A 13,790-nucleotide genomic window follows, 5' to 3' on the forward strand; every position below is an offset into this window, starting at 1 on the left:
AATATAACGAATATGCGATGAACACACAACTCTGACTTCCTACTCATACTGCTATACAAAAATTGAATACCTTCTGGTATTTTTTCTAATTTTGTCATACGTAGTTCATACAGAAAGAGGGGGAGGGGGGATTTTGAGTTCAGCAGCGAGGCTATATCAGGCGTAGATCTACTGATATACGTGGAATCCGAACCACATGGTTCATACGGAAAGAACTTGCTGCACCAGTAGGTTGGTGGGTCTATTGTAACGTATTTATGATGGTTACATTTGTATGTCATTGGTTGGTTTGATCGCAATAATTCAAGCTATACAAAATATACAAAAAAAAAATCATTCACAAGATTGGCGAGTAGTACCAAACATGTGTCACTCATTTCAGTACATCGAGCTGCGTCAAACTTTGTTGGTTTGGTCACAGTATTCCAAGAAATAACATATTTATATACAAACTCATTTTTCACGCTGGCAGCTGTATTGGATTACAAATTATACTCTTTGATATTTTGTGGATATCTAGTATGAACCATAAACGTTTGCTTCTCCAACATCAGTTGTGTGAGCTGGATATGCGTTCGATACATAGTGCAGCATTTTGAACTCAAGATGTCGCATTTTTGAACATTTTGCATATTTTAGTCACTTACTAATCAACATTAATGCCAAATTTGTTTTTCTAGCTTCAGTTTGGTATGCTTATCCTTTCGATACAGGTTTTAAGCGGCCATCTTGGATTCAAGGTGGCAATAGATTTTCACTTAAGCTTTTGTTTACATTTTGACCTGCCGCAATTTTGGACAGGGTTGCTGTAGAAAGTCGAGACGTGCTCCATCTTCTTTTACTTAACAAGAGCTTTCAAACGATGTCCTACCTCTCTTGCCATTTGAAACTTTTTAGTTGGAGCCCATCTGGGACCATGTGGGGACCCTGGGACAACACGTTTTCACTTAAATCGTTGTATTTTGAAAATAATACCACACTTCCTTTCCTGTTTTCACATTTGTCTCACCATTTCCGATTTATAGGGGTGACTATGGACTTTTCAATTAAGTTTTTGTTTACATTTTGACCCTTCGCCATTTTGCACAGGGTTGTTGAAGAGACTCAAAACTTGCTGCATTTCCTTTTATTTTACAACATTTTTCAAATGATGTGCCACTTAATCCCCTTGTCATTTCAAAATTTTGAGTTGGACCTCGTCTGGGACCCTGCGGGAGACCCTGGGACAAAGTTTTTCACCCCAAAAAGTTTGTCATTGAAATTGATGGGATACGTGTTGGCCGAGTTTTCCAGTTACCCAACCGTTTCCGAACAAATAACTCGGTTCAAACTATTGCGCCGGGTATTTTTTTGTAGTTCTTACATTACAAAACATGTTGTAACTCGCGATATTCCACCCGGTGGCACGTATAACTTTGGGATTCATCTAGTTATGACATACCAAATGCAAATACGATTATCTCGTTCGGATCTCAGAGGAGCCACCGCGTGACCCTTCCTTGTGAGAAATAAAGTACCACACACAAACAAGCAGAGGCGAGTTGAACCTGTCCCTGGATAAACTCACCCACCATGTATATCGATCTTTATTCCCTCGGCAATGGACTACCTGCCCACCAAATTTGCTTTATATCCGGGAAGTACTTATCAAGCAATAAAGCAACGCATACCCACACACACAAACATCGAGGAAAGTATGCATGTTTAAGCTGGGAGCTAAAATTGATGACTTTGAGTCTGTAAAAACAGTCGTTTCCTAGCATACTTTCCATCAACGGATTTTGTGTTTTGTTTCTGATACCGAATAAAATTTCAACTAGTTATTTATTATAAGCTCATGACTGATACTGATAACTCGATACAATATGTATCTTCTTCCTGACACTACTCGCAAGGTTATGTTTAAAATATTGAATATGTTCTAATTTATTTTATTCCTAATTGAAAGTTATTTGTCGCTGGATATATGTTCTAAAATAACCTACTATTATATTTTATACTCTTTATCCTTACATAGCTTATGAAGAGACTACACCTATCGTTCTCAAAATACATGGAGGAAGTATGGAAAAATTTGTCTGATTACATGCATCATCACTGGGAGAATATTCACAAAACTATTCATCCACTCTTCCTTAAATTTATTCACTATTTAGAAACTGGTGTGTGGAATGCTGGAAAAGAGATTCTTGGTAAGTAACAGAAAATTTAATAACGTCATTATCAAACAAATCCCAGTTCTCAGTGCATTTCCAAGTAGCCTAGTGACTGTCCTAAACACTTTCCACACGAGAGTGTGTAGGCGCAAATCACATAGAGATTGCAACTTCTCGGCCAAAGTCACCGGCACTACTTTATCATCGCAACTTCACAGTAAATTCCATCATTCATGATTCTTAATGCTCATAGGTATACACTAATTTAAGAGACCACTTTCTATCGCATATAAAATATATAACTTCGTAAATATGTTACCTTTTGCAGCACTTCTTTAGGATTATTAATGTATAGTTAATGCAAATATTTCAGACCACCCTATGGCTATAGATCAATGCATTTATGGAGAATCTGTCACCTGTGCAGAACTTATGCAACCAGCATTAAACTAGTCAGGGCTGGACAAATGACAAATTTGCAATTCATTTGCGAGCCATATAGACACTTCTTGTCAGGAAATATGTTATAAAAAAATAGTACGTGTTTCTGTTGTTGCATATCATCTAGGTATTAGAATAACGAAAAATCATAGTAATGACGCTAAGGTTAAAGTGGGATATGGACGTTTCTAATTATAGTATCAAGACAGAACAAACGCTGGTCGACTCAGTTTGACTTGCTTGAACATATGAACGTCATCCAACCAGCTTGAAAGATATTTTAAAATATATATTTGCTCTCTAGACCAGGTGTTAATGTCAATACAGGCAGAGACCAAAGAAGCAGAAGGTTGAATCAGTGTGTCAAGTTGTGCTGTAACGCACCTTTCCATCCGGACAGACAGGATATAATTCGAACCGAGAGTTTTTCAATAATAATAATAAATTATTTTTATAAACTGTCAATTCGAACTAAGTAAGTCAAGCCTAATAGAAGGGTCTTATAGGACGGATCAGATCGTCTCACTCAATTCTCTAAGTCGGAGTTTTGATCCAATATTTCCAATTGTTCACAAAGATAAGAAAGGAAACACATATAATTAATCAAATAAATACCCAAAATTTCAAATATGCAGTAACAACTTTATTGAAACAAATGGGTGGCAGTGTATGTGTATCATTGCGTTAGAATAATACAGATACACATTAAGAACAACATAATAATATGGCAACTCTATTAATGTAGAATAATCTAAAGAATTTGATTTTGAATAATTCAAATTTCTTTGGCAAATATATGCGAAATTTTAATTTTTAACAACAATAAATATCCTATTCTTTTCGTTACAGCAATTACTAGAATCCTTGACTTCCCTTTTCAAAGAATATTTCCTACTCTGCATTCGCTTTCTAGATAATAAAGAATTAATATAACGTCGAAAATCAGGTAATTCATAAATTACAAAGATTCGAGAATAAAGTCAATTCACTCAAATTTCTACGATTTTACTAATATGATTAAATTACGTAATATTTAAAAGTCGGCAAGAGATAATCTTAATCAGTTCTTGTCTATACAAGTTCTCTACTATTTATCAAAGACAAAATGAGTAGAACCAGATCTCAATTCAATATTTTTACTAACCTAGGATTTCATTCCTGAAGAAAAGAATATTCAAAAGCCATATCTTTACGAGTCCAAACAACTCTGATTACCAAACATACTCTTTCGTGAAAAAAAAAAAAAAAATACACCTGAAAATGATTCGCTGGAAATATTGGATACTCAAATTTTCCACCATCAAGATTCGCATTAAATCACGGCAAAAACTCATTCACGTATATCCGGTTAAATTGTAATCCACGAAAATTACTATACGAACGATAATAATTTGGAGCGAAATAAAGGATTCCTAACCACAACAGCGAGAAGCGACAACACAACCCCACATACACACAATCAAACGTGACACAACTACTTTTTATCTATAAATGAAAAATTTCAACTCACCTCAATCAAATAACATGGGCTTTGTTACCTTTAATAACGTAGCAGTTACACATTGAACTACGCTCCTTCGTCCGGACCTTCCTAACAATTAAAACGAGTTAATTTGTTTGCTCAATGCCAGACGGAAGATTCCCCGTAATTTGACCCACTTTTCACAGAAGAAACCAACAACAAGCAACCGACTTCCAAACACAAGTGATGGAAATCTTATGCAATAAGTTGGTTCCTCTAAAACCATTAAACAAGGAAAAGTGAGCCCAATTTAAACTGGCCAGAAATAGAGCAAATCAATGATGGAGCTCATGGGTGAAAGCTTTCACTGTAGGCGTAAAACTTCGCAGAAACACGTGACAAATGCAAATAATAATAATAATAATAATAATAATAATAATAATAATAATAATAATAATAATAATAATTCAAAAAGACGTTATCAATTAGAATAGCCACGATTAGATACTCTGAATTCACTCTTCAGCTGGCATAAAATAGGTCCCCCGAGAAGACTCCTTGATCCAGCTTTTTTTCTCAATCTTAGAGAATGCCTTTTTTAACAAATTAAATTCACGACATTTAACAAACTAGGCATATCATCTCGTATTATAAGCACTTGTAAAACTTCCTTTTTGTCTTCACTGGCACTAACAACCAAACACTCGTGAATTTTCCCCTTAGTATCACTACCAACGAGGTACATTTAAACTACAACGAAGAAACAGAAAGGCAATCCGTTCCTTCCTGTCAGATCCAACAAGGCAACAGTCAGCGAGCAACGGGAAGCTCGCTGCCACGTAGCCTTCCTCGAGCGAGAAGCCACGCCTCCAATCACGCAATTCTTTTCTTGCTTCAGCAGTTTAACCCTTTGAACAGTTCAAACATTCATTTTACAATTTCTTCTTTCCTTTTTTTTTTTAAATCAACAAAGAGAATAATATCACATAGGAGTAAATAGATTTACAGTTCAATTTTGAAAATAAACAACTTCAACCTCAATAATAAATATAATAATTATTTTATAAATACTTTTCTTTTTCGTTTTTCTTCCAACATTCTTGAACGAGTCCATTTTTCGTGGGTTCCATGATTCATAAGAAAGATGGGTCGTTACAGTGCGCATATCTAGGCCTAACAATAACATATTTCCTAATTACAATATGTTAACATTTAAATCGCACACAAATACACTTTTAGTCACTAAAACCGGGACTGTCTTCCAGAAATTAAGTTCAGAAAATTCACCTTGGTCCTTACGTTCCTTTGATCTCCTTACAAGGAAATTATCTTTTCCCTCCATTCTGTTACAGAGCAATGCGCGTATTCCCTAATAGAGCTATACCATCTGAACCTTGCCTCTAAGAAAATAACCATAAAATATGACAAAAATGAAGATAAAAATATAAACCGGTATACTACATGGAACGAGAGTCTATGGAATATACAACATCAACAGAACAATGACAGATACAAACTGAAAAGGGTCATGATGTAGTTATGGGCTCATGATGTAGTAGATAACCTAAAGAATTTGCGTCCTAATGTTTATTTTTAACATGGGTTCCAATCCTAGCTAGACAAGATTTTATGAAAATAAAGAATCTACATTTTACTGACAAAGAACATTCATGTTTGAATGCAAGAAAATTATAAATATATATCACAGCCATGGAATAAAATACATTAGAACATATATATTCAGCAAAATCACAACTTCTTCTCCACTTGTCTAACCTTTACTCGGACATGGGATATCCATATTCTCTTCCTGGTGGGAGCTCATGTAGTTCAAATTCCACGTTAAAAAATAAGTCCAGGTCTTCTATAACCTCGGTGTTGAAAAGAACATTAAACCCCCTACCGTACCCATCACTAATTTTTGTACGCTTCACTCAGGTCTCTAGATGGCCTTTATCGTAGTATAACAGCCAAGTTAGTTTTAAGTTTACAATTCAATCTTTCAACTAAATACCCAAACTAAAATGTAAAGCTTCTTTAACTTATCAGAAGTGGAACATATGTCTTACAAACAATCACACTGAAGGAAAAAGTGTATGTGGCGTAAGAAAAAAATGTAGGATGCATGTGTCAATACTGTAGATTTTGGGCTTAACGTACAACAGACGTATAACTGAAAAAGTGTATTTTATACGTATTTTTTGCATAAGTGTTCCATTTATACAGATTTTCGGTATGAACGGAAGAACTTGTATATAGGCGGTAAGGATCTCACACACAGTATGTATGTAACATATAGCTTGCGTATGTAACATACTTATATTATGTAATATACGGAAGACATTTAGATGTCATACATCCTGCAAAGGCATGACCTAACATCTAAGCGGGAAAATTATGTAGCATATGGATAACGTATGCTCCGTACTGATTTCCGTAGTAACATAAGGATTCCGTATACTTGTAGAATATGCTGCTGTCCGGATAACAGATTTTTCTGTGCAGAACTCGACGAGAGTGATCACGAACAATGGAATGTTTAAAGTTCTGACAAATGTAGTGCCAGGAACGAATTGACTTATGTTAGCGGTCGATATTTTTTTTCTTGGTGCCTCGGGTTATACGAAATATATGACTGTTGAAACTTGTTTGTAACCCACGCAGTGATGTTTTTTTCCCAGCTAAGTAATACTAATTTACTTACATTTTTGGATATGAAATATCTTAATATATCGTAAAATAATTTCACAATGCAAATGCAGAAAATGTACTAAATCGCATATATATATATATATATATATATATATATATATATATATATATATATATATATATATATATATATATATATATAAACTTATTTTATGTTATATAATAAATACAGAACTCATTAACTTACCTTCTTTTCTTCCTCCTTGTAGATATTCTCTATGACAAGCAAAACGAAATTGTTAAATCACCATTTTATACAAAATTAGCCAATTTCACTCAAGATCTGGATACATTGTACAAAGACTTTACAAAGAACGACACAATGACAAATATTAGAAAATATTCAAAAATAGTATTTGACTTCATTAAGAAAAAGTACTTCGATATCGTTCCATTTGGTGAGTACTAGTTTTCGTTTTTGAAATCTGTGAAAAATGCAATATTTCATTTTATATACTGCTTAAATTATATTTATGTTATATTAGATTCAACTTTGACGGAAACAGAAAATAAATATTGGCGGTAAGGATCTCACACACAGTATGTATGTAACATATAGCTTACGTATGTAACATATTTATATGTATGTAATATACGGAAGACATTTAGATGTCATACATCCTGCAACAGCATGACCTAACATCTAAGCGGGAAAACTATGTAGCATATGGATAACGTATGCTCCGTACTTTCGAATCATAATTTCAGGATCATATAAATGAAAATTCGTAACTTTCTTTAGACAGATTGGTAATGCGTAATAGATATTACTGCACTTATAAAATTATCTGCGTGCTTGAGGCAATACAATGATGAGCGAGAGACGGATCCAGGACGGATTCTTGACTGGTGGTGATGGGATGGAATAGTAAAGGATTTTCAGTTTTCTCTCTCACCGGGCTTTTGAAGCACTGGTGCCTGTGCCGCTGGAAGTGGCGGACGAACCTTCGCTCCCCTGGATACGCCTTTGATGATAAATTAGAATTTTTAAAAAATCCTACATTTTTGAAGAGTTAATTTGATGAATTGCCAATGAATTAACGCACTATGAATCACAGGCGTGCGAAGACCCTTGGATTAGGAGCGGCAAATCTGTGGCGGTACTCCTGAAGATATAGAACCACCTTGTAATCATTACTTTCTTTATGATTTAGTTTTTAATTTCATTTGCGCGGAGGATGTTGAAGAATCTGGGAAGGTGGCAAATCCAAAAGTGACATTTACAATTTTGTTGCAAGTCAGTGATTTGTATAGTCGAAGTTTGAGAAACCTGTTAACCAATTTTAAATTCCTCATTACATAAATCTGAGTCATTGTCATTCATTTCCTAAGAGTTAATTATATGTAATAAAAATATTGAATAACACAATAATAGAATTGTATTTACTTAGCAGGTAAATGAACGCCGAATTTTAGCAAAATACAACACTCTTCGTGTTCCACCAGACGGGTTATATATACTCACTCAGAACGGATATACATACTTCCGTTCTACATACTCTTCTCTCATACAAACTGCACGAACAGTTGCACTGGTAAAAAGCAGGATAAATGAAGCACACACACAGTTACAAATGAAAAAAATGCTGCTGCCGCGTTAAGAAATTCCAGGAAAACTTCGTATATTTGTTTTTAGTTTCAATGTGTCACGGGATCAAACAAGAATTAGGGCAAACTGTGACAATGAAAGGCAGACATCTGTATGGTTTCAGTCAGTCGTCCGTGACCTATACTGAACATGGGTACTCGATCTGCGGCGAAGATGCCGAAAGGCGAAATTTCTTTCAACCAGAGTGTTTTAAAGATCTATAGCATTCTTCTGAACAGGAATCAGCAGTCTTTTGTATTGAGAAGCATAAAAATAGTTGTCATACTCCGTTCCATTGAAGCTGTCTGTCGGAAGCTGTCTATAATTAGGCTTGCCATACGTCCCGGTTTCAGAGTGTAATCCCGGTGTCCCGTCCGGTTGCTGAAATGTCCCGGTCAGTACAAGGAAAACATTCTGCGCAGAGCTTCTAACGTGCATAGCACAATACTTTTTACCTATAATGACAACAATCTCTTCGGCGTCCCAGATGGAGCTAGATGCATAATGTTGCCATAGTAAAATGGGGACTTGCAACACAAAATTGTTGTTTTTCGGCGACAATTGCAATACAAATTTTGGGGAAGTGAAGAGAGGATGAAGAAATAACGTACAGTATTCACTCTTATCAAGAACGAGTTCGATATCTATTAATGGAATTGGTTGCCATAATCTTTTACATAATTCTATTTAAACAGCAGTTGATGTCCTTCTTATTGAATTGGAAGAATTAATAGTTAAAATAAATAAATACTTTCACATCTACATTCTACGTGTGACACAGCTGAAAGAAATCTGTGAATATGCTGAAATAGAATATCGTAAGGCTTTGCAGCATGGTAATACAAGATTTCTTTTACTGGGAATTGAGATAATTTTGCAAATTTTTGAAGACCTGAAAGAGTATTTTAACTCACAAGAAATGCATACAGCTCTAATAAAAACATTTTTGATGATGAACGAGGTTAGTTGTACCTATGGTTTGTTCACGGCCAGCTATCTTTGATTAACAACTGTTTTAGCCATGGAGAGAGACAAATCAAATGCCACTGAAGTTGCTGGTGCACTCCAAATATTGAATGAAAATCAGGAAGAAACAAGAAACTGTATTTTTTTTTCCTGTTGGTAAAAAAAAAGTTTTTAAAAACTCAGGTAGATTACATCACCATACAAAATGACTTAAGGCATTCTATGATCGGTGCATATCTTACATAGAACTTTTGGAGTACAGTTTTGGTGATGGCAATGAATTTGCGCGAATAAACGAAAATTTATCTGTTGGGATTATATAGAAAAAGGCGCAGAAAAGATACACAAACATGTTGTAAAAGCTATGATAAATATATATAATGTTTCTGACGAAGTTGTCGTTGTTAAAAAATTTTAGACTTCTAAAGTGAGAATGTGGGAAAGAAAAGAGAAAGAATACGACAAAAAGGTATCGAGTGAAGAAAAGTGTTTGCTACTCTTCAGCCATGCTAAGCAAAATGACATCCCAATGTACAGTCAGCAACAGTAATAAGTGGAGGTTGGATACATAAGAAATGATAGCTTTTTCCAGTAGCAGAATAGTTTCACTGTATGTCTGATAGTTGGACAACCAACATGGCAGCAAATACATGCCCGAAAACATAACATGCCAGGATATTCCTCCATTTGGAGAAAAAGTATTACTATCTGAGAGCATAACTTAGAGAAACAACCACGAGATAAATCTGCAGAAATTCCATTCACTTTAAGATCAAATAGATAGGAATGAATGGAAAGGAAACGAAAAGAATAATACGCATCATGCAGAGACCGAAAAAGTATGGAAAGCTAAACAAAATGAGAAAAGAAGGAAAGAGGGAAAGGAAAGAGCAAAAGACATGGGAATAAGTTAAATTTTAACACTTGAGGATAAACAGTGTCCCTCTTTCCTCCTGCCCCCTGTATCCGTCCTGGTTTTCCCCCCTTCGTATTATAAATCTCATTCAGCATCAAACGCGAACATCAATTATAGTGTTTAATTCCTTGAAAGAAGTTCACTCAGTCCAGGCCGAGACTCGAACCCCGGACCGTTAGTATGACAGTCAGACGCTGTAATCACTTACCTACACACACTATAGCAACTGTGTTTATAAACCAGCCATTACCCGCGCTGTTATCAAACGTCTTAAATCAGCACTTGTCGGGAGTTACCAGTTACACTTGTACTTTGAATTTTATTTATGGCAACAGGACCCATGTTTTCATTAAAAGCATTTGTTTTGTAGATTAAAATCAAGAATAACTTAATCTATACTCTTACTTACTGTTGTCAGTATATATATATATATATATATATATATATATATATATATATATATATAGAGAGAGAGAGAGAGAGAGAGAGAGAGAGAGAGCGAGAGAGAGAGAGAGAGAGAGAGAGAGAGAGAGAGGGTATATAAAAATCGGATTAATGGGGGGTTAAAACAGTGATTTCGTAACCTCGAAATGGGTCTTCAAGACGGTGATCGCACCACTACTGACATCTGGTAGCGGTGTTACGTAACGCACATTAGAAATAAAGCTTCGAAACGACAAGTTGCACGTGGATAAGTCGGTGAGGTGTCTGTTTATTGAGTAGGCAACTCGAGTCTCGAGTACACCAATTACTTTTTCCTTCAAAATACATGTCTATATTTTTATATATGTTATTAATAATTGCTTTCTTGCACTTTTTGTAAATTATCTTGAATTAGTGAAGATTCAGTAAAATCAAGAAGGTTAAAATACATAAATATGATTGTTTTATCCGTATGTACAGTCCAGAGATGGAGCGGGTCGGGGGGCCGCGGGTCAACAGAATGTGATCCACTGCGACCCCCCACCCACCAGGACCCACTCTGACTTAACAAAGTATTACAACCCACAGACTCATTCTGCTCAGTGCATTGTAGGCAGCTTCTGAACACTGGTGAATTTGTCTACTTTCAAGGCATCCATTTTCTTTTCATTTGTTTCTATTGATAAAAGAACTTCAGGCAATTTTAGATATTGATATTTGCAATTGTAATAATAGCAATAGGACTTATTTGAGACGCAGCCTGTGATTTCGTAGAGGAGCTAACTACTGGGAAAAATGTTTGAATCATGTGTAATATATGAATTATTATATGAAAAAAATTGAATGTGACTATGTGTGCATGATTATCATATCCAAATTGCAAACTCAAATGAAATGATTTTTGGTATATACTTAAGCCTCAATCTCAACTAGGAAGTTATCATACATGTATCGGTTTTATTATATTACATATTCCAAGAGGGTCCGAATTTTTGCGAAAAATTTAGTATCTCGCAAGCCGTTCAAGTTGGAGAGCTGATATTCAGTATATTAATTCTTTATCTAATATAAATAAAATAAAGAGTTTGTTTGTGTGTTTGTCTGTATGTCTGTTTGTCAGTCTGTGTGCGGCCTGGTAACGAGACGAATGGACCGAGAGTTACCAAATTTTGGTCAGGGGTACCTAGCCCAGGCCCCAGATCAAGACAAAGCCGTTTTATACAAATTTCGAACCAGGGTGTCTCAGGCGGGCTTTTACCGGAACCGGCTTGGGAACCAGAAAAATAGACCGAGAGTTACCAAATTTTAGTCACAAATACATTGGTCCACGCTCCAGATCAAAGTTAAACGTCTTTCTCAAAATTCTAACCAGGGAGTCTCAGGGGGGCGTTTATCTGGACATGTAAAAGTAGTAGAAAATTTCCGATATTAGTGTCGAATTGATAGTCCTCGCGGTCACTGAAATCAATAATGAAGCTCCTCTCGCAATAAACTTCCAAAATCACGCTATTCGGCTCCTTGCCAGGGGTCACCGGGGGAAGGTTGAAATATTGAAATATATAAAAGTAATCCAAAATGACCAATATTAGTGTCAAATACATAGTTTTCGCGGTCGCTAAGATCAATGGTGACACTTTTATTTGCAAATTCAGCTACCATTGTATGCGGATCGAGGGTCACATGTGTGTCCAAAATGACAGATATGAGTATCAAATCCATAGTTTTCGCGGTCGCTGAGATCAATGGTGACACTTTCATTAGCGATGACTTGCAAATTCAGGTGAAATTGTATGCGGGCCGGTTCACATGTGGGGGGATATTACCGAGACATGTAACAATTATCTAAAATGACCGATATAAGTGTCAAGTCAATAGCTTTTGTGGTCGCTAAGCTCAATGGTGAAAATCCGAGCGCATTCACCCCATTCGGCTAAGGGCCGGAAGTCACGGGGGGCGACATCGAGACACATAAAAGTAATCCAAAATGACCGATATTAGTGTCAATTCCATAGTTTTCACGGTCGCTGAAATCAATGGTGACATTTTCATTAGCGAGTACTCAAAATCAGCTACCATTGTATGCGGTCCGGAGTCACCTGGGCATACCAAAACATGTAAAAATAATCCAAAATGACCTATATTAGTGTCAAATCCTTAGTTTTCACGGTCGCTGAGATGAATGGTGATTCTTCCAGAGGCGTTGACTTCTAAATACAACTCCCATCGCTGGGGACCAGAGACGTTCTTTTTAAATTTCAAACTGGGGTGTCTCAGGGCGCGTTTACAGTGATATGTAAAAGTAGTAGAAAATTGCCGATATTTTATCGTTTCGTTGTTCAGTTTGTTTACATAGATATTTTATCTGACCCATGCGAAAAGTGGGTATTTCAGCTACTTATTAATAAATGCAAGATATAAATTATTAATAACATACAGAGTAGACTAAAAATAGGTATACAGTACCGTACTGATCAGCTCATTGCACTTTATATAATTTCTTATTGTTATCTATCAGGTAGACTTAGTTTCTATATTATTTGTTTTAATGTGTTTTTTACTTACATCTTGAGCTCAGAAGAGTCAAAGCAAGTAAACTCATAAACTAGAATGTTATAGTTGATCAATGCAGAGGTGTATGCCTACTTTTGGACTACGTAAACAGATAGGAATGTATCTTAAAAGGAAGAGACGAAATTGTAAACATACATAACCGTACTTGACTTTATATAATCTATCTTAAACCGAATAGACAGTTGGCATCTTTTCGCCCATAATAATGAGGCAGTTTGGCGATAATATTGACATTTTAGCAGTTGGTAACAGACATGTTCACCCTCGCGAGGGTGGCCCTCTCGAGGGCATCCTCACCCTCAAGTTCCCTCGCCCACAGTGACACGAGGGCGAGGACAAGTTTTGGTCGCGAGGGCGAGGGTGAGCGAGGGCGAGGAAAAGGTTCGACGGCGAGGGCGAGGGTGCGCGAGGGCGAGGACAAGTTTCGGCAGCGAGGGCGAGGGTGCACGAGGACGAGGACAAGCTTCGATGGCGAGGGTGAGGGTGCGCGAGGGCGAGGAAAAGCTTCGACGAAGAGGGGGAGGGTGAACGAGGGTGAGGGCCAAGTGTTACTGC

The 13,790-nt window shown here is 36.3% G+C and overlaps 1 protein-coding gene across 2 annotated transcripts in view; it reads left to right on the forward strand.

Annotated features, from left to right (window-relative positions):
• Positions 1-13,790, forward strand: part of Apoltp (Apolipoprotein lipid transfer particle) — a 6,186,292-nt gene that overhangs the window by 5,432,571 nt on the left and 739,931 nt on the right. For both annotated transcript variants that reach the window (XM_081762641.1, XM_081762640.1), the window contains exons 59-60: positions 2,018-2,192; positions 6,981-7,169. In XM_081762641.1, the coding sequence (XP_081618767.1) occupies positions 2,018-2,192; positions 6,981-7,169 (364 nt within the window). The remainder of the gene's footprint in view (positions 1-2,017; positions 2,193-6,980; positions 7,170-13,790) is intronic.

This window comes from Thermobia domestica, chromosome 6, assembly GCF_964235325.1.
Source record: "Thermobia domestica chromosome 6, izTheDome1.hap1.1, whole genome shotgun sequence".
NCBI classification, from domain to species: domain Eukaryota; kingdom Metazoa; phylum Arthropoda; class Insecta; order Zygentoma; family Lepismatidae; genus Thermobia; species Thermobia domestica.